Raw genomic sequence first — 22709 nt, 5'->3', positions numbered from 1 at the left:
GAAGCTGAGGAGAGGGCACACCAGAAACAGATGGAAGCTTATGTATTACAGCTCAAAGTACTGGAGCACCACAAGGAGCATCCTCAGTCAGTGAGTACACCCCCCTCCCTGCCCATCAGCTCAAAGGAGTGGAGGTGGTCTGCCCTGAAGTTGGCTCTCACGGTTATGAGCCACTCCAAACTGGGTGACACCATCAGAGGAAGACCGCACATTCATAAAAACGTGGAACATGGACTTGGGTATGGAAATGAAGAGCAAAGATTGGGAACATACATGGATCAGTGTGTCAGGAACCTGAGGGACCAATGGTACCTAACCTGTCTTAAAATCAAATGCGTCTGTGGTACAGGGATGGGCAAATGCTTGAGAGCATGTAATGAAACGGGTGTCTTCACAGATGATGGACCTGTCAAAAAATTAGGACATTTTTGGATAGAGATTGGGAACTCTACTAAGGAATGCTGGTTGCCAGCTGTCAGATAACTGGCATAATTGTGAAAATTCTGCACTGTCTGAAAGCCATAAAGAACTTTATGACCCATCTCTTAACTGCAGCAAGTATCACAGTTGCAAGGTGGTAAAAGAGAAATCAATTAACTGGTTGCAAAAAGTATGGGAAATACTAGTATTGGAAAAGTTGACCCATCAAGTCAGAGTTCTGCAAGAAAGAGAAGAAATATACTCCCCTAAAAACGTGATGGAATGTCTGGGAAAGAATCATCCCCCACCAGATAATCTGAGATACTGAGGACTTTCTTTGAATACTGAGGATGGGAGAAAGTGTTAGACTGCTGTCTTACTCGTTGAGCATTACCCTGTGTGTCAAACTTGCATATGTTTGTTCTTTGTGGAATTGTACAGTTATGAGTGTTTTTATAATTTATTGCATCAATTTTTTAAAAAAATTCATACAAAAAGCTTATTAAATTAATTGAAATGCCTTCAAGAACAAATTTAGAAAATTGTTTGAGATCCCAGGTTTGACAGGGGAAAAACCTGTTAGAGATATCAAACAACCCCCACTTCCCAATTTAGAAATACACAGATAAAAGTGAGTGTTCTCTGTCAGAACATGGCCCCAGTCCTCCTCTCTGAGTAGGCACCAGTTCATTACAATAGTATTGAAAAGCTGAATCCCATGTGCTTCTAAACTTCTTTGGTCTGGATAGTGACTGATCATTCTTCCTAGCCCATGTCACTCAAGCATGTGTCAGACACCCTTCTTTGCAATGGGACCCTGCAATCTGGCTGTGTAGACCCCAGAACCAGTGCCACAGCCCTCTGGAGCTCCCTGTTGTTTTAACATGTTCACCAGCTGTTACTGTGCCTCAGTGGGTCACAACTGAAAATACCAGATTCAGGACAAAATGCGAAGAAATAGGGCAAACGCACCCCAAAACTGGTGGTTATTCTTCCATAAGATATACCTAGCCAGCAACAAAAGTAAACTTTGGCTAACAAGAAGTCAGAAATGCAGTCTCCTTAGGTATCCCAGTCCTTGTATCGCTATCCAGACACTAGGCTTAATGATGAGTGGTTATTGAAAACCAATTTAATCAAACAAAGGGGTCTTCTGATCCCAAAGGACCAGGTCAATATATAACTCAGATCTTACCCAATAATCACGCTGTTGCCAATCCTTTAGTATCTAATGTCTAAAGGTTTATTTATAAGAGAAAAGAAAGAGGTGAGAGTTAAAATGGTCAAAGGAATCAAATACATACAATAATTGCAAAGTTCTTGGATCAGGTTTGTAGCAGTGATGGAATAAACTGCTGTCTTAAGTCTCTGGTTGCTTCCAAAAGATTGGAATGTCCTGAGTCCCTTGGTTAGAATGATCCCATTAATATAAGTTCCAGCACACCCCGCAGCCCCCATTGGCCTGGAGTGGCAAACCGCAGCCGGTGGGAGTTGCGATCAGCTGAACATGTGGATGTGACAGGTAAACAAACTGGCCCGGCCCGCCAGGGGACTTACCCTGCTGGGCCACATGCCGAAGGTTGCCGGTCTCTGCTCTAAGCTATGCCTGTCCCCCTCATGGGTTCTGGGTAGAGTCTCATTCAAAGTCATTGGTCTTCTGGTAGCAAATCTTTGTTTCACTAGGGTACAGCCATTCAATGTCAATGTCCCTTGATTCCTCTGTCACAGCTTGCTAGACAGCCTGTCCACTGAGTTGTCAAATCCCTGTTACAAAATGGATGCACAACAATGCCACACTAAAGGTGGCAATCAAAATGGAGATTGAAATGCATAGCCTTTTCGAAATAAAATGGGTTTTCCAATTTGACACTGAGATAATCCTTGATGTGTCATACCCGTTACTGTGGTATTTGGGCTTCCATGTTAACTGGGATCTGAAAGGCTTTCTGCTTATGGCTGTTTAGATGCAGGGTCTGACCTCTTTAAATTCCTGTGTTCTGTTGGTTGCCTGGAACAACCAGTGTAAACATCATGCTGGGAGTGTAACTTCAGAGAGGGCTGACCTGTCTGGAAGTTCAGTTGGACTGACTGAGAGTATTTACTGTTCTGTACTGTAAAGCTCTGTGGTCTGTTAATCTCCTACCCTGCCTTATTTTTGTTTACATAGTAATAATTTGTATAGTATGACACACCTTGAAGTCTTTTAAACTGCGATTTGAGGACTTCACTAGCTCAGACATAAGTTAGGGGTTTGTTACAGGAGTTGGTGGGTGAGATTCCGTGGCCTGCGTTGTGCAGGAGGTCAGACTAGATGATCATAATTGTCCCTTCTGACCTTAAAGTCCTATGATTCTATGGTGCGGTATGTATTGCCCACTTCTTCATGACTGATAGCTTTCCTGTCTGCAATATCACCATACTGTGGTGTTTTTAACAGACCATAGTTGACACAGTAGGCGAGGAAAGTGCAAGATTTATGGACTTGATTTAGACTTTGATCTCAAGGAGAGTTTTTCTCCCATTGTGTTACAGAAAGTAGCATTTTGGGGGGGGGGCTCTTTCAGATGATATTTAAAAATTGTTTTAATCCCAGAAAAATATGAAAACCACTTTTGAGTAGATTCATATACCATTTTATGCCTTTGATAATTGTTAACTGTTAGAAAAATTGTTTAACTATTCAAAGCTGTAAAACAGAGAGCATCATACTCTGCAAGACAGAAGTTCAGGCTTTTATTAACATGCTATAAAATCTTTAGACCTTGCTCTTTTGTACCAGCTGATAGCATAATCAACTCCCATAAACTGATTTATTTATGCTTAAATCCACCCCGTGTGAACTCTTTCTCCGTGGTAGATTTTGTTTGTTGTTACTGCTGCAAATAAAGAAATAAGAGTCCTAAAAATATTGTTCCCTTACCCAGTATACTAATTTAGTACTTTCATTTCCTTGTACCTGAAATTTAGGGTGTAAAATTATTTAAGTGGTATTGCAAGATTGTTCCCTACATCTTAACTCTATGTATGTGTGTATTACTTATTGATTTGTTTACCTCTCTGGTGGTAGTTTTGTGCAGTATCTCCCTGTAAATATTAAGATGTTCTACTTCTGTCAAGGCAGGCTTCAGTGCATTTGTAAGATTAAGTTTCTCAGTAGCTGAAGAATAAGAGCAGTGTGAATTCTTGCTTCATGAGCTGAGTGCTTCCAGTACAGGAGAAGTCTTGAAGTTATTCCTGCAGTTGGGACAACTATCAGTAGCTTCAGCACTGAGCCTCTGGACTAATTCATTTTTTTCATGAATTAAATTGGTGTGCGTGTGTGTTTAACCCTCATACCCTCCAAGAATACTGGTATACCGATTTGTCATAATCTAGTCTGGCGAAAGGGAAAATAATTGCATACAAAATCAGTAATGTGTCTCCATGGATCACTAGCAATGAGTTACTGTATAGCTATATGGCCGCCTTCTTCTGTGATAACTCATTTATTTTGTAATGCATGGATATGCCAAGATACCTGAGCATGGTGTGGTAGGAGAGCAGCTGCATAATTCCTTAATTTCTCCTCTATGATCAGGAGCTTGGTGTAGTGCTAACTTTTGTCGTCTCTTAATTTTTGAGGGAATGGACACCATCTTCATTCAGAATTTACAGTTGAAAATATTCCTTGCTGTGTTTAATGTCAAGTGTAAAACTAGGCAAACAGAACTGGGAGTGGAGAAGGGAACGGGAGAAGAGGACAGAAGGGAAGAGGTCTTGGTAGCATGGATAAAATCAGAACTGCACAAATGTACCAGAGAAGTCCCTTTAGTTTTCCGAATACTCTATGCTGACTGTGAGATCGTTCAGTTTTGGCAGAAAACAATGCTTAATTTTGTGTGCTGATTTGATCCTGAATAAAAAGACCTGCAAGCATATTTAACAGTCTCGAACATACAAGGCTGTTGTGCCTGAATTGACATGGAATGTATAAAACTAATGTTGTTGCTCTTCATCAGGTTATTAATCAAGTTACTTCTGTTTTGCTACTGTATATTTAATCATCTTTTTTTTTTTTTTTTAAGGCTCTTTACACTAAAGCTATGCCCGAAGTAGAAAGAACTGTTGAACGTGGTAAAGGTAAATCAGCTTACATTTTTCTTTACTAATAGGTGAGGTGCTTGATGGGGAAAAATTATGATGCATGGCTATGGTTACATGTGCCTTCTCTTAGATCAAAGCTCCCTTAAGCATTGTTCAGCACATTGTGTGAGTAAAGGAACGTCAAATCTTTCTGCTCTTTATGCTATGGATTTATTGGATTTCTTTTGTTGAGCATCATGGTATTATGCTTTTGATAATTAAAAGCATAGTCCTGTGTCTGTCGTAAACAGTGCAAGAGTAAGGGCTGGTCTACACCAAAAACTTAAGCAACATAGCTGGGTTGAGCTAGGGATGTAAAAAAAATTAACAACCCTGAGAGATGTAGTTAAACTGACTAAAGCCACAGTATACACACAGCTAGGTCATTCTCACCCCTTTCTCTCTAGGGGGTGGATTAACTACAGCAATGGAAAAACCATTTCTGTCTCTGTAGCAAGTGACTACATTATGGCACTATACAGGCACACCTGCAGCATCCATGGTGTGGACAGGCTCTAAGTAATGGGACCACGTAAAGAACATCCACGGTATCAGTTAAAGGAGCATCTAGGATAATTGGACCAGGCAGGGAACAAGATGCTATCTGTTCATGGGCAGCCAATGCAAATCACTCTGTGAAAATAGTAGAATCTACAGATAGCTTTATTTGGCCTTACCTGTGTCATTCAAGATTAGCTGGCCAAAATCTGACCTCTCCAATCTCACTATGGGGTTGCCTGGGTTGGTGGGACATGGGAGAAGACAGAAACCACTCGCACTTTGGCAGTGTTCTCAAATTAATCTGAGCTGACTGTTTTAAATTCAATAACTGAATCTGCACATTTCTCATCTCTCTCTAAACTAAACTATCCCAATCTTATGAACATCTACATAGGGAATTCTTTTTATATTTCTGATCTTTCTCATCACCTCTTTGTAGATTACTTTCTATTTCTGCTATATCTTTGAGATAGGGTGACCAAAACGGACTTCAGTGAGGCACCACATGGGCATAGGGATCTGCTCGTGCAGTGTTGGGGCACAAGAAAGGATGTAATAGCTTTTAGATCATTCGTTATTTTGCACCTAAATCAGCCTTTCTTATTTACCAGTTCTTGTACTACAAACATCATTTAACTGAACATCTTCTTGAACAGCCACAAACACATAAAAGGAAATACCTTTTACACACTGTCCCAAATAACCCTTGGGAGCTTATGGCATCAAGATTATTTTGAGGCCAAGAATTAATAAAAGGATAACATATTTATATGGATATTGATTACATCCACCCTTGAATCAGGTAAATTGATAAAGTTAGAGATATAACATTTCTGTTTTCAGAGCACAGATGTATTACTAACTAGTGATGCTAGATAGAAACTTCCTCTAAAGGCAGTTTATTCCATAATTATAAATTTCTTGCATCTCCTGAAGCATCTGGGACTGGTCACTATTAGAAACAGGATGCTGGACTGTTGCTCTAGTCTTGGCAATTCCTATGTTACAATGCAAGAAAAAGAATCACCTTTTAAATTACCTTAATTCTGAGGCCTGGTGCAGCAAGGGATTATCTAAGTTTATATATATGCATAAGTCGGGGGGCAGGGGAGGATGGGACATCTTTTTATGTTAAAAGAACAGGAGTACTTGTGGCACCTTAGAGACTAACAAATTTATTTGAGCATAAGCTTTCATGGGCTACAGCCCACTTCATCGGCTGTATGAAGTGGAAAATACTGTAGGACGATTTTATATACACAGAGACCATGAAACAATGGGTGTTACCATGCACACTATAACGAGAGCGATCAGTTAAGGTGAGCTATTACCAGCAGGAGAGAGAGAGAAAAAATCTTTTGTAGTGATGATCAGCAGTTGTTGTATACTTTTAATGGCAAATTAAAATAATTGTTTGGATTTCATTTTTAACTGAAACTGTGTGAATGAGGAAGTAAAATAAATGCACAGTTGTCTTCCTGGTTTTGTCAGCTGACTAAAACAAAGCATAACATGACAAAACCACAAGAGGTTTTGTATCAGACAGCAAACAGCAGGAAACTCAGCTAATGGGGAAATGAAATTGCATGCATAACCAGGTGGCAACAGGATATAAATGTAACTGTTTTGTAAATACCAACACTATTGATGCAACTGATGAGAGCCTAATAAACTAAAGTTGAGCTATGGACTCATTTCCCTCCCTCCAAATTACACTAGTTTCTGAAAACATTTTTTGTGTAGTAGACTCATTTTAAAAATCGTTCTACAATGCTGATGTTCTGTTAAGTGTGTGGCAGGAGGTCAAGGGGAGGGGAGCCCCTTCTGGCTTAATAAATGAGTGTTCATAGATCATTGCCTTCCAATACTTACTAGTGTTAGTTATTAGTATGAAGCACTTGAATAATGATAGTCTTTGGAAATTTTAGTAAAACTGCTTTCTGTTTTCTGAAACTTAAATATCTGTTCAGACTGGAAATAGTGAAATTCTGTTTTCTCTCTCACATTCTCTCACACATGCATGTGCACACACACACACCTTGTTAAAAAGTGTGTGTGTATGTAATATATATTCTTTAAATTAAATTTTGAAAATTTATTTAGAAGTATTACTCTAGCAAACTCTAAAAATACAAGAGTTTTACATGCGCTTTCCTGAAATGGACTGACTCTAAAGATTTTTTTTTTCCTTCTCCACACCTATCTTTCTGTTGTATTGGGAAATAAGGACTTTAACAGAATCAAGAGGTAGCTAGAACCATTAGATTGTGACATTCTGCAAAATGACTCTGCTTCTACTGCAGGAAGCCCACAGCTTTGACGGTATATAGAACTCATAACTGTGCCAGTCAGTCTGTCACCTAAAACACCCTTACAAAAGCAGTCTGAAAAAGCGAAATGCTGCGATGAACAGATCCTCTTTTCCAAAGGCAAATGATAACGTGTAACAGTCGGCATGAAAATATGTGCCTCCTAGAACTTTCAAGAAACAATAATGTTTCAATTAATGTCCCCCAAATAAATGAAGCAACAGTCTGCCAGTGAATCAACAAGTAGTTCATATATGTGTCAATAGAGAAGATTGCAGAAGTTTTAATTTTTTTGCCACTAGAGCCAAATGACAGTTAAAATAGTGTTTTGTAACACTTGCTCGTATGTGTTAGCGGTTCATTTTCATCATAAGGTCTTTCGATTACATTGATGCATTGTGGTCTGATTTCATTTTAGAAAGTTGTGAATTTCTCAAAAATCCCCCGCCAGGATTTTACCCAAGGCTTGGTGTCATTGGTTTTGCTGGAATTGTTGGACTCTCTCTTTCTAGAGGTAGGTGCTCTTTTCAAATGGCTTATTTTATGATGTTGGGGTAAATCATTTAACATCCAATAAAAATGAATACCTCTTTAACTACAATATGTGCAATTAAATCAGGACTCAGAAATGTATTTTGCTGCACATTATTTCTGCTACAAAAGTTTTTTTTTATATTTAATTTCAGTGTTTATGGATTCTGTTGGTTACAGAAACTTGGTCTATAAAAGACACCAATACTGAATGGCGCTTATAGTAATTAATATGATGAAATCTAATAGGAACACTGGAATTGCAATTTATCAACCAAATTGAATGCTAAAGCATTCAGTTTATAAAAATAATCTTTTTCTTGATTTAATTGCACTACCCCTGACAGTCCCAGTCTCAGTGTGGTGGCGTGTTGTTTGAAGGGGGGGAAAAAAAAAGTAATTTTTAGTTAATGATGTAAGGGAAATCGGATGCATTTCTTAATAACTTGTTTGCAGACTTTTTTTGTCATAACTATTCCGTTAATTTAAACATGACATTTGAATATTGTAACTGTGAAGATTCTGCTTTGTAGTAATTTAGCAGATAATGCTCTCTGAAGTGTGCATCATTCAGTTTACGAAGACAGTTACCGATAAGCAGCTATTTCTTTACAGTTTACTTAATGAAATTAAGTAGACTATCCAATTATGAACTAATTGGATTAAAGGGATGCTGCCAATTCCTCTGCTAGTTTTCTTCAAAATTATTTTTAATTAGTTTTTGTGCTCCTCTCTTTGTTTAGAAAGGGCCTTTGGGTGGACCTGCAAGCTCCATAATCAAATATGTTCACGCACCCACTCCCTCTCCCACCCGCTTTTGCTGTCTGGGCTCACACCTGCCTCGGCTTGCTGCTTGTTCTTTCAGTTTCAGCTCTGATAATGCTATTACACATAGTGAACACCCTTCTCCAGGCCCTGTAGCTATCAACAAACAATGAAGCTGACTGTCTGTCTGTAAAGTAAGCCAACTGAAAAAAAGAGAGGTTTTTTTCCTTTCATCTTTATCACACACAAGGAGTTAATTTTAACAACAGTAGGCAAAAAACCCCAAACCTTTTGTTTTGAAATTTGTTGACTGTGTCCCTTTAATTGGCAAGTTAACTGACAAAGCAAGGTTCTTGAATTTTATTGTGGTCTCATCTCTACGCAGAGCTGACCTAGAAGTAAGTTACAGTGTAATGTAACATATTTATTCATATTTTATAGTGTAGAAATATAACATTTAATTACATTGCTTAAAAAAACAGTATATTTGTGCTTTGTTAGGAAAGGGAATTTGAAATACAGTAGAACCTCAGACTCATGAACACCTCAAAAATGGAGGTTTTTCATAACTCTGAAATGTTTATACCTCAGAACAAAACGTTACGGTTGTTCTTTCAAAAGTTTACAACTAAACATTGACTTAGTATAGCTTTGAAACTTTACTGTGCAGAAGAAGAATGCTGCTTTTAACCATCTTAGTACAAATGAAACAAGCACAGAGAGTTTCCTTGCCTTGTCAAATCTTTTTTTTTTAAACTTAATTTTTTTCATAGTTTACATTTAACACAGTACTGTACTGTATTTGCTTCTTTTTTTCTTCTTTGTTTTGGTCTCTGCTGCAGCCTACTTACGTACTTCCAGTCCAAATTAGGTGTGTGGTTGACCAATCAGTTTGTAACTCTGGTGTTCAGAACTCTGAGGTTCTATGTTTGCTCATTTTTGTAGAAGTTCTTAATATGTGACACTGTTTAACTGTCTCTGTGGTGAATCGTTATGTTGATATGGATGAATGCTGTAACTTGATAGGAAATATTGTTGATAATGGTTTGTACAGCCAAATAGTGTTTTTTATTAACAAAATCAGAGACGAGCAGTCATTTTGAACAAACTCACATGTTCTTTGAACAAACTGGAAGTGAGTAACTGGCCATTTAGAAACTGGAAGTGATGTGTGACTATAGCAGACAAATGTATTAACACTTATCCAATTAAATTTGTTTTGATTATTCTCTGGCAGTGAACAAACATATTGCTTAGCACTCATGATGTTATTTAAATGAGAACATTGCCAAATCATGATTGTAGATGTTTTTCTTAAAGTTCCAACTTCAGAAGTCGTGATTATTTGAGAATCTATTTTCGTTTAAAAAAAAAAAAGAAATGCATGGCCTTTGGGTACCCTAAAGGCTTAAGAACTGGAAGATAAATAAAAAGAACCCACAATTTTATCTTTTTAATCCCATCTTATGATTTCGGGGTGGGCCTGATTTGAAATGCAAGTCGCTTATTCACAATACAAAAATCAAAGCACTTTATTTTCACATCTGAGCTTGAAATGTCAAAAAGCTAGTTTACAATGAGTTTTAACTCTGAAGTATATAATGAGTAAGGCTATGTTTTAGTCATGGGTATTTTTAGTAAAAGTCATGGACAGGTCACTGGCAGTAAACAAAAATTTGTGGCCCGTGACCTGTCCATGACTTTTACTATATACTCCTAACTAAAACTTGGCCGGGGTGCTGGAGAGGGTGGGCGGGGGGGACTGGGACCCCTGCTGGGGGTGGGGGGCAGGCAGTGGCACACAGCCGAGACCCCTGCTGGTGGGGGTGTGTGTGTGTGAGGGGGGCTGGCAGGCTCCCTATTGGGCTCCAACCGACGTGTCCCTCCAGCTCCTAAGGGATGGGCGGGCTGGGGGGCTCTGATTGCTGCTCCTGTCACAGGCACCAGCTACGCAGCTCCTGTTGGCCGGGAACCACAGGGTGTGGGGAGTGCACGGAGCCCCCTGGCCCATCCGCCTAGGAGTTGCAGGGACATGCCGGTGTGAGCAGGGGAGTCCCCCATGTAAGCGCCTCCCCAACCGCCTGCCCAGCCCCTCCCACACACCCAAACTGCTGCTGGCCCAGGGGTTGCCCGGCTCAGGCAGTCCCTGAGCCAGCACCAGGCACTGCAGAAGTCACGGAATCAGGGACCTCCATGACAGACATGCAGCCTTAATAATGAGTCCAACAGGAAGAAAACCTATATCACAAATGTACATGTGGTAGAACTATTTTATGGTAGCTGGTAAAGGCTGATCTCTGTTATGGAACATGCCTCCTGCTTGATATTCCAAATGGATTCTATCTTAGCATATTAGAAGCATTTACATTCATTTCATGAACAGAAGTTTATATAATTCTCATAGCAATATTTCTTAACCAAAACCTTCACTTTAAATTTTTTATTCCACTGGATTTTTTTGAATCCCCACGTCAGATTTAGTTATGAGGTAGTTTTCACTGAAAGATTCTGTTCAAAAATTACTTCTCAAAAGAGTGAAAAATTAGTATATCAGTACTAGTACATCTTAGGCAAGTAGTTTAAACTAAACAATTACTGATGTGGTAAATTCTAATGTACCGAATGAATGATTATATATAAAAAGTACAGTAACACTATCCAAGTTTCTGGAGAACGTGTACTCTAACAGAAAATATTTTCTTCCATGGAACAGGTTCAAAAATAAAGAGGTTGGTGTATCCAGTGGGCTTCATGGGGATTGGTGCTTCGCTATATTATCCTCAACAAGCTGTTGCTATTGCAAAGGTCAGTGATTACACTTTTAGGTGTGGGAAAACCCTCTTACTTCCTGTCACTTATTTCTTCATAACTTCAAATTAGTCAGTAAACCATTTTTTATTTAAGGGTTGTCAGCAGGCTTGGCCTTCTTACAATGAAGGCAGATACATTTGTTCTCCCAATGAGCTTGCAGTTTAAATTGGACATAAACTGGGTGACTTGATTTAAATTACTGATTTAAGCAAGAAACTTGATTTAAATAATCAATTTAATTATATTTTGCGTTTGTATTGTTTACTTTCCAAAAGAAAAGTTGATTCTCATTGGTTGGTAACTATTAACACATGTTTGCAAATAAATATAGTATTTATACTAAATTTGGTGCTTCTTTTTGTTCACTGATGGGATACACTGCATCTCTACGCATTTTATTCTTCTTCGAGCGCTTGCTCATGTCAATTCCATTTTAGGTGTGTGCGTACCCACATGCACAGTTGTCAGAGATTTCTGCCTTAGCAGTATCCGTAGGGCCAGCTGTGGCGCCCACTGGAGTGGCGCTCCCATGTGGCGATATATCAGGCGCTGCCGGCCCTGCGTCCTCTTCAGTTCCTTCTTACTGCCTGTGACGGTTGACTGCACCACCTTGTCTTGCTTCGCAAGAGCAGCAGCGGATATCCATTGACTGGTTTAGTGGTTGTTGTACATAGTTTTATAGATAGTTACTTGATAGTGTTAGTTAGTCAAGAAAGTCCCAGTGGGGACTTTCCCCTGAGCGGGGCATGGCCTATTCCCCCAGCTTCAAGATGTGTGTCATGCAGCAGGCCGACGCCTTAAGTGTCTGGGTGAAGGCCATAGGAAAAACATCTGTAAGAACTTTCGCCCACAGACCCAAACAGAGCAGGATATCTGCTTGAGAGTGTTATTGATGGAGGCGGTTCTCCGTCCAGCGTTGGAATCCTCCACCGCAGCACCCACGGCCAGCACTTTGGCCTCGGCAGACACCTCTGGCGACGGCTTCGACCCAGCACTGTTCCGTTTTGCCTGCGCCGAAGAAGAGGCTGAAGAAAAGAAGCACCAAAGGAGAGAGGGGCCTCAGGCAAAGGACCTCCTGTCAAGTCATGCACCTGCTATGCGGAGTCATGGGGGTACTGCAGAAGTCAGACCCACCAGCCCTTCCAGGGACCTGCCATCCGCCCCAGGCAGCGGCAGGGGTTCCGAGCCAGTTATGAGACCTTCAGTGCCCTAAGCAGTCCCAGCAGCTAAGGAGCAAGGCTGACCGGCTCCACAGGTGCCACGCCAGGTGACCAACATGGCTCCGCTTGTGGCACCGAAGGGGAGAGCCACTGGGGTGGCTGCAGCATAGACTGGCGTAGCACCACAGGTCGCTGGATCGCAGGCACAAGTCCCGTCGCTGTAGCCTCAAGACCTGGCACCGCAGCTTGCCGGCCGGAAGGCCTAGATGTCTATCGAGATCCCCTCCTACCAGGCAAGGGACTCTGGACTCATGGGGTCACTCCCCATACCACTGGTACCGATCACCATCTGGCCATAGGTTGCCTAGACGCTGAACACCCTCTCCCAGAAGGTATCCTCGTCGTCAGTCTCCATCCTGGAGGGTTTGTTCAGGATCTCGGCGTCGTTCGCCTTGGCCCCGGTACCATTCCTCCAGCAGGCGGCGCTACTCTTCCCTCCTCCCCCCATATCAATTGCATACCAGGGTCAGTAGGCAGACTCAGGCCTCAACAGTCCATTGGAGGGACAGTGGTCAGGGTCAGACCACGATTTTAGCACGTCACCGAGACAGGGTGACTTGGCTCCGATGCAGGAGACCGAGGAGGCTCCGGCCACAGTGCCGATGCAAGAGGGGCCGTGCTGCCCCGCAGTGATCATACTGGAACCTGTGGGGGGTGCCAGTAATGCTGGTCCAGTACTCTCAGCCCTCAGACCCATCCTCGACCTGCGTTGCCTCAACAAGTCACTCCAGAAGTTGAAGTTGTGCATGGTCTCCCTGGCCTCCATCATCCCCCTCCCTGGATCCAGGAGTCTGGTACACCGCCCTTGATTTACTTCCATATTTCCATCTTCCCAGGGCACTGGTGCTTCCTCCACTTCATATTAGGCAGGTGCCATTTCCAGCTCACAGAGTTGGCCTTTGGTCTCGCGTCGGCCCCAAGAGCATTCACAAGGTTCATAGCGCCAGTAGCTGCTTACCTGAGATGTTGGGGTTGCGTGTCCACATATACCCGTACTTCAACGACTGGTTGATAAGGAGCCGGTCTCTGGATCAGGTGCAGAGACATCTTGACCTGGTATGTTCCATCTGTCATGACCTGGGGTTGATGATACACGAGAAAAAGTCAACCTTAACACCAGTACAATGCACAGAATTCATTAGAGTAGTTCTTGACTCCACTCGGACCAGAGCCTTCCTCCCTGAGACTCGGTCCCAGGACATGACAGACCTCATGGCAGGCCTCCGGGCCCACCCTCTCACCACCACCTACACATGCCTGAGGCTGTTGGGCCACGTGGCAGTATATGCTTATGTAGCTGGCATTGGTCCATATCCCAAACCGGCACAGCATGGACTGGGTGATCAGGATCCTGCACAGCGAACTGTGGTCCCTCATCTGGTGGCAGGACCCCACGTCAGTGTTGGAAGGAGTTCCCTTTATGGCTCCAACGCCTCGGACCTGGGCTGCGGAGCCCACCTGGGTGCTCTTAGCACTCAAGGTCATTGGTCCAGTCATGATCGTTCCCTGCATATCAATGTCAGGGAACTCAGGGTGGTTTGACTGGCCTGCCAAGCCTTTCCATCTCATATACAAAACAGGGTGGTTCAGGTCTTGACAGACAACATGGCTATGGTCTTGTATATCAACAGGCAGGGCAGAGCCAGGTAATCTGCCCTTTGCCAGGAAGCCCTCTGGCTCTGGGACTTCCGTCTACAGCACAACATCCATCTCATGACCTCTCCCCTTCCAGGGTCCAAGAACACTTTGGCAGATTGCCTCAGCAGGACATTCTCGTCTTGTCACAAGTGGTCCCTTCATCCGGTGGTGGTCTGTTCTATCTTCCGCAGGCTGGGAACTCCCCAGGTGGACTTGTTCACGTCCAGGCAGAAGTGCCACATCTTCTGCTCAATTGGGGGCATGGACAGAGGATCCCTGTCGGATGTCTTCCAGCTCCTGTGGTCGGGGGCTCTGATGTACACCTTCCCTCCGGTGCCGTTGCAACCCAGGGTTCTCATGAAAATCAAACAGGAGAGGGCGAGGGTCATCCTCATAGCGCCAGCGTGGCCATGCCAACACTGGTTCAGCACTCTGCTGGACCTCTCAGTGGTGAACCCGTTCCAGCTACTGCTCAGTTCGGACCTGTTTTCCCAGAACCACAGCAGTCTTCTGCACCCCAACGTGGCGGCATTACATCTGATGGCCTGGCTGCTGCATGGCTAAACACACAGGAGCAGCAGTGCTCAGCTGAGGTTCAGCACATTCTGTTGGGAAGTAGAAAGCCCTCCACCAGAGCGATCTACCTGGTAATTGGAAACAGTTCACCTGCTGGCTTGTAGACAGAGGTGTTCGTTTCAAGTGGGCTTCTCTGTAGCTTATTCTAGACTGTATCTTATATCTCAAGCTCCAGGGCTTGTCCCTCTCATCAATCAAGGTCCATCTGGCGGCCATCTCGGCCTTCCACCCGCCGTTTGAGGGCAGGTCAGTTTTTGCTCAGGATATCACAGCCAGATTCCTTAAGGGCCTAGAGTGCCTCTACCTGCACATCAGGGACCCTGTCCCTCCATGGGACTTGAATCTGGTGCTGTTGTAGCTTGCGGGTCCTCCCTTCAATCCACCAATAAGACCTCAGTTCTCCATGGGAACACAGTTTAATCTTAATACAACTCATGAAGCCTCCTCTTAAGTCCATGGCAGATAGTTTTGTTTCATTGATCTGTTAAGGCCACTTTTACGGTAGCCATTTTTTAGCCAGACAAGAGAGCAAGTCACCTGCCCTCATGGCAGACCCCTTCATCCTCTGTCCTTTATAGAGGTCAAGTTGTTCTTAGGCCTCACCGTAGATTTCTTCCCAGAGTAGTTTCTGAATGTTCTATTAATCAAGCCATTAACTTGCTGGTTTTCTCTCCTAGACCTCATGCCCATAAAGGGAATCTAAATTACATACCTTAAGCACTGAGAGCTTTAGTTTACTTTCTTAATAGGAGCTAGAGTATTTCAGAAGTCCCTAATATATCCTATGTTGACAGCCCTAAAATCTTCCTATTTCCTCAGTCTTTATCTAGGTGGGTTAGAGGAGGGATATTATCTAGGTGGATACACATGGAATCATAGAATATCAGAGTTGGAAGGGACCTCTGGAGGTCATCTAGTCCAACCCCCTGCTCAGAGCAGGACCAATCCCAACTTAAATTATCCCAGCCAGGGCTTTGTCAAGCCTGACCTTAAAAACTTGTAAGGAAGGGGATTCCACTACCTCCCTAGGTAATGCATTCCAGTGTTTCACCACCCTCCTAGTGAAAAAGTTTTTCCTAATATCCAACCTAAATCTCTCCCACTGCAACTTGAGACCATTACTCCTTGTCCTGTCATCTGCTATCACTGAGAATAGTCTAGAGCCATCCTCTTTGGATCCACCTTTCAGGTAGTTGAAAGCAGCTATCAAATCCCCCCTCATTCTTCTCTTCTGCAGACTAAACAATCCCAGTTCCCTCAGCCTCTCCTCATAAGTCATGTGTTCCAGTCCCCTAATCATTTTTGTTGCCCTCTGCTAGACTCTCTCTCCAATTTCTCCACATCTTTCTTGTAGTGTGGAGCCCAAAACTGGACACAGTACTCCAGATGAGGCCTCACCAATGTCGAATAGAGGGGAACGATCACGTCTCTCAGTCTGCTGGCAATGCCCCTACTTATACACCCCAAAATGCCATTGGCCTTCTTGGCAACAAGGGCACACTGTTGACTCATATCCAGCTTCTCGTCCACTGTCACCCCTAGGTCCTTCTCTGCAGAACTGCTGCCTAGCCATTCGGCCCCTAGTCTGTAGCGGTGCATTGGATTCTTCTGTCCTAAGTGCAGGACTCTGCACTTGTCCTTGTTGAACCTCATCAGATTTCTTTTGGCCCAATCCTCCAATTTGTCTAGGTCCCTCTGTATCCTATCCCTCCAGCATATCTACCACTCCTCCCAGTTTAGTGTCATCCGCAAACTTGCTGAGGTGCAATCCACACCATCCTCCAGATCATTAATGAAGATATTGAACAAAACCGGCTCCAGGACCGACCCTTGGGGCACTCCACTAGATAACGGCTGCCAACTAGACATGGATCCATTGATCACTACCCGTTGAGCCCGACAATCTAGCCAACTTTCTACCCACCTTGTTGTGCATCCATCCAGCCCATACTTCTTTAACTTGCTGACAAGAATGCTGTGGGAGACCATGTCAAAAGCTTTGCTAAAGTCGAGGAATAAGACGTCCACTGCTTTCTCTTCATCCACAGAACTAGTTATCTCATCATAGAAGGCAATTAGGTTAGTCAGGCATGACTTTCCCTTGGTGAATCCATGCTGACTGTTCCTGATCACTTTCCTCTCCTCTAAGTGCTTCAGAATTAATTCCTTGAGGACATCCTCCATGATTTTTCCAGGGACTGAGGTGAGGCTGACCGGGATCCTCCTTCTTCCCTTTTTTAAAGATTGGCACTACATTAGCCTTTTTCCAGTCTTCTAGGACTTCCCCAGATCGCCATGAGTTTTCAAAGATAATGGCCAATGGCTCTGCAATCACATCCGCCAATTCCTTTAGCACTCTCAGATGCAACGCATCCGGCCTCATGGACTTGTGCACGTCCAGCTTTTCTAAATAGTCCCGAACCACTTCTTCCTTCACAGAGGGCTGGCCACCTCCTCCCCATGCTGTGCTGCCCAGGGCAGCAGTCTGGGAGCTGACTTTGTTCGTGAAGATAGAGGCAAAAAAACCATTGAGTACATTAGCTTTTTCCACATCCTCTGTCACGAGGTTGCCTCCCTCATTCAGTAAGGGGCCCACACTTTCCTTGGCTTTCTTCTTGTTGCCAACATACAGAAGAGGGTTATTGGATTACATCTGTTCTACTGCACTAAGACCACAATCATCTCATTGTAGATGTAGCTACTTCTTTAGCATGCCTCAGACATGTTACTATGTAAGGCTGCCACATGATGCTGTAGTCCACTGTTTCTCAAATGTGGCCACCAGGGGGTTTCCCTGCGGCCACAGCAGTTTCCTGGGCAGTGTGTGTGTTGTGGGGGGAAGCACCAGCCCCTCCCTTTCATCCCTTTTGCTCCTGCTGCCTCTCTGGAGACACAGGTGCAGGGGTGTGCAGGTTTGTATACTTTTTATTGTGCCCAGAACAGATCTGCGCACCTGCCTTGTAAGCTGATATATATTTTAAAAAATAATGTAAAAATGTGAGGGCTCTGGGGTGGGGCTGGTGATGAGGGGTTCACGATGCAGGAGGGCACTCAGGGCTGGGGCAGAGGGTTAGGGTGTGAAAGGGGCTCAGGGCTATGGCAGAGGGGTGGGGGGGTGCAGGCTCTGGGGTGGGGCAGGGCTGGGGCCACAGAGGAGGAGTCCCCCCAGCTGGCAGCAGCGAGCTCCGGGGTTGGGTCCCCCCCGTCCCTACTGGCAGCACACTCACCTCGCACCACTGTCACTGCACATGCTCCTAGGGCCCCTCTCAGGTCCAGGAAGCCCCCTTGCCTCCCCTGTGGTGGGGGGCTGCCATCATGTGTGCATCTCCTCCCCTGCTGCCGCCCCTCACTGCAGGTGGGGCTGCCTCTTGCCCAGCATGGGGCAGGAGAGGTAACTGCGGGCAGGGGGGTGGCCCTGTGTTGACCGGGAGAGGGAAGGGTCCAAGGTGGAAGGGCAGGGGCAGGGTCAGCCTGCTCTGGCACTAGTGGATGGGGGGCACTAGGACTCTGTGGCAGCAGTTGATGCCAGGAGCCAACAGAGCAGGAGTGCAGCGCAGAGCTGCTGGGGGCAGCCACCAGCTTGAGGCAGGGATGCTCCGGGGGACATTCGGGGGAGGTGTGCGGGGCCGGGGGAGAGACCTGGTCCCAGACATTGATGGAGCCGGGCCCTGAATATTGCTGGAGCCCGGGCACCACGGGCCCATATAACTCGCTGCCCCTGCACAGATGGGACACACAACACTTAAGGAGCAAGGTGAGGTGGTAAGGAAGGGGTGAGGAAGCGAGCAGCGAGGCGAGCAGTGGGTGAGGGGCGGGGTTAGGAGGCAAGAGGTGAGTGGCAGGGGGGCCATGGCGGAGGAGTAAGGAGGTGAGCAGCGAGCCAGCAGCAGGGTGACGAGGGGGATAGGAGGGTCTGGCTACGAGTGGGGGAGTGAGGAGGTGAACCAGCAAGTGGGAGTTCTCGCAGAGGGCAGGGAGATATCTGTGGCAAGGGAGTGAGGAGGTGAGCAGCAGGTGGGGGAGTGAGGAGGGACACGAGAGGCGGGCAGGGGGTGAGCAGTGAGCGTATGGGCACCCGGTGGAGCCTCCTTTGGGGAGGCTAGCCCCTGACTTCACCCCCCGGCAGCCGGAGCCCCTTGCACCTGGAGCCACAAGCAAGAAACCTGGGCACACACCCCCCATCCCCCTGTGACCAGAGGAGCCCCCAGTCTGGCCGAAGCCCTGAGACATGCCCCACCATGTGCCTGGAGGAGCCCCGGGCCAGCCGAAGCCCAGAGCTCCCTGTCACCTACTGGGAGGAGCCCCAGGCCAGCTGCAAGTGCAGCTGTACATCCTCTTCCCTCCCTTCCCCTCCCCAGACCCAAGCCACCCAGGTATGTTTTTCATTATTGTTTGGACTTCTGTTATGTCAAAGCTTTTTTTAAATTTACTTCAGAATTGTTGTACAAACAACCCTTTTCCCAAAAAAGCAAAAGAAACAATAATAAAAAAGACAAGAACGTGCAAAGCACCTTATTTGTGTTTCTATTCTGTTCGGTCCAGTAAAGAATAGAGATAACTGTGCATGATTTTCATTATTGAGTCTGCAAAAGAACAACTCCTCAAACCTTAAATAAATAAATTACAATGATTTGAGTGTATATATGTGCATATTACTTTATTGACTTTAGGAAAAATAAATAATTTTAGGAAAAAGTGTCAGTGTGGCCACCAGCAAGAGTTGGTGGCCGCATTCTGAGGCCACCAAAAAATTTGCAAGAACCCTTGCCTAGTCATATCTTTACAAAACACTATTGCCTAGATCTGGCATCTAGATCATGTGCTGAGTTCAGTAGGCTAGCACTCCAATCCTTAGTCTGTCATGTGAGTGCCCCATATCAAGTCATGAGGCACTGATTGCCAAACCATCCCCTGGGTGTGACTATGTAGAAGACACCCAAAGAAGTGAAAGTTACTCTCTTGTAACCAGACATCTTCGAGATGGACTCTGCATATTCACACTCCCTCCATCCTCTTTCCCATCATCTTTGGAGTTGTGTAAAATCCTTACGCTGAGAAAGCAGTAGGAAGGAATGGAGGTGAACGCTGAGGAGAGAGGTCGGAGAGGCAGATGAGTACTCTAACAGGCACTGCTACAAGAAGATATCACTATCCAGACTGCACCAAACCTCACATCCCATGAGTGTGAATATGCAGAGTCCATTTCAAAGCGCTTGAGTTGCAAGTAACCACTTCTGCAGTGTATTGTGTTGGGAGAGGGAGTTGGGATTTTACTTCCTCCTTTCCATCTGTTCCTCATGTCTGAAACAGCCCTCTTGTCTGAAACAGCCCTCTTGCTCACCTCCCATTTCTGTGTTTCCCTTCCTCATTTTAGGTGTTGGATTGAGTTTGAGAGGGTTTACATCATGAAGAGATTTTAAAAAAGTAAATATCTAGCTTCATATAAATGATTTTATTTAAAACAAACCTTTTTTAAAAGTCCAAGACTTGCTTGATTTGACCTAAGATGTAGCAGTAAAAGTTTAAGATTGATTAACAAGACATAAATAAAGTTAACGTGGTCTTCTGTTTAAAGGATTCTCACACATTTATGAACCTTAAATTTGGGAACAATTAAAACTTCCCAATTCAAACATGAACACTTTTTTCTTTTCTTTTTTTTTTTTGGGAAAAAATGTAATTTTTTTAGCTTTTAAAAGGTGAATTATTCCTTATTGAGTAGTTTACCACTCTGCACTTCCTTGGGTGTCACACTGTCCTGATGTTTGTGCGCTATGTTGAATATTGCCAAATACCTAAAAGGACAAAGGAGCACATTCATCTCTTAATTAAGGCTTTCCACTGGAGAAAGGTTAGCTCATCAAAGAACTAGGAAATATGCTAAGCAGAGTACAGTGTGGGGTTGTGATATAGGTCCTGCACCTCTGGCTATAAGAAAAGTCATATCCCTTTCAATTACAATGTTTGTATTGCTGAATGAGGTGTACTGGCAACAGAAGCTCTGGAACATCATGTACACAGGGAGTACAGTAGCAGCCTGATCTGTTCCACAGTTGCTCAACAAGTTGAATGGTTAAACTTAATGATCAGGGATAGTTTCCAGGCATTACTTTCTGTAATTGGAAATCTAAAAGACTTTTTCTCCAGGCACCATTCTTATGGAGAACAAACTTGTAGCTGTTTATCACAAGATTGCTGAAAGATGTTCCTTTTACTTTCTGTGGCATATTGCTGGTATTACTTAGAACAAAATCTAAAGCTCTGTGTTGTGCAGACGTGTTGAGCTGTCTTTGACCTGCACCTAGCAGACAAGCTTGGGCAGATTGTTCTAATATTTGTGGCTTTGGCAGAACTTCCACTGATGTGTTAAAGCTGTTCTGCTTTCTATCCAAGATAAAATATAGGTCTGTTGTTACACTTACCTGCATTTTGCACTTACCTCTGGTTCAGCTTCAGTCTGGAAAAAGCATCTGCTACTAAACTACCAAAATCAACCTCTTTGCACAATAGAAGAGTTTTCAGTCATTTTTAATAATCCTTCTCGGTATTGAGTCTTCTCAACTTGCATAATACAGCACACATACTAGTCATTTTGATTCATGCTCACTGCTTCTTGCAGGGAAAAATCTTTGCCAGTGCACAGCTGTTGTCAAGATTTATTCCCTTGACAATAAACTAAACTGACTACAGTGTTTAAAGGTTACAAAATACATGCTAAAAAATCAGCAAATTCTCAGTTAAGGTTCCCACGAGGCTGTACTGATAGAGAGCCATTACCGTTAATCCTGCTTGATAACCTGTATGTATTGAAATAGAATACTATAGTTAATTTCTTATGTACACAATAAGAAGGGGAAAGTTGTTTATGTGCTTGGGGCTACAGTAGAACCTCAGAGTTACGAACTGACCAGTCAGCCACACACCTTATTTGGAACTGGATGTACACGATCTGGCAGCAGCAGAGACACACACACACACACACACACACACACAAAAAAGCAAGTACAGTACTGTGTTAAATGTAAACTACTAAAAAAAAGCGGGGAGGAAAGCAGCATTTTTCTTCTACATAGTAAAGTTTCAAAGCTGTATTAAGTCAACATTCAGTTGAAAACTTTTGAAAGAACAACCACAATGTTTTGTTCAGAGTTACCAACATTTCAGAGTTACAAACAACCTCCATTCTTGAGGTGTTTGCAACGCCGAGGTTCTACTGTATTGCGCTAGGCCCAGAGATATTTGGGACACACCAAGCAGAATGTAAGCCCACTTCCAAATTTCTTCAGAACCTCTCCTGGCAACTTGCCAATCTGACTTTTCAGTGTTTATTTAAATATTACCAGGGAGTTAAACATATTTGCACTTTTATGTTGAATTCAGTGGAAGTTAGGAAATATTTTGGCATGCTGGAATTTAACACTAATGAAAGAAAGAGGAACTATATTTTGTCATCTTTCGGTTTAAGCCAAATCTGGAGTTACTAAAATACTTTTCTGAAGGCCTGGAGAAACTGCTGTCTTCTGCAAGCTCTCAGTTGAAAGTCTGAGATTTTGTATTACTCCCTTTTACTTGCCGTGACACCTCCAGCAAATAAAAGGAGAGAAACTGGAATGTGGCAAAGGTCTTGAACATAGCTCCATCAGAGCTAATATTTTTTGAAAAAACAGTAATGTTAAATCTACAGGACTGTACCTAACACTAAGGAAATTACATACCCCTGGAGCAAAAAGCATAGAGACAAGGTTTGGATGTTATAATTTAAATGGGTAGTCTGTGCTTTGGAAACATTTTGTTTCTGTCTGTCTGAAGCCCTAAG

The 22709-nt window shown here is 43.8% G+C and overlaps 1 protein-coding gene across 4 annotated transcripts in view; it reads left to right on the top strand.

Annotated features, from left to right (window-relative positions):
- APOO (apolipoprotein O) overlaps positions 1-22709 on the top strand; it is a 71056-nt gene that overhangs the window by 23335 nt on the left and 25012 nt on the right. For all 4 annotated transcript variants that reach the window (XM_048863181.2, XM_048863162.2, XM_048863171.2 and 1 more), the window contains 3 exons: positions 4485-4539; positions 7771-7866; positions 11362-11453. In XM_048863181.2, coding sequence (XP_048719138.1) covers positions 4485-4539; positions 7771-7866; positions 11362-11453 — 243 coding nt within the window. The remainder of the gene's footprint in view (positions 1-4484; positions 4540-7770; positions 7867-11361; positions 11454-22709) is intronic.

This window comes from Caretta caretta, chromosome 1 (assembly GCF_965140235.1).
Source record: "Caretta caretta isolate rCarCar2 chromosome 1, rCarCar1.hap1, whole genome shotgun sequence".
Taxonomy (NCBI): domain Eukaryota; kingdom Metazoa; phylum Chordata; order Testudines; family Cheloniidae; genus Caretta; species Caretta caretta.
The sequence above is the reverse complement of the archived record's forward strand: the minus strand, read 5'-3'. Positions and strand labels throughout refer to the sequence as shown.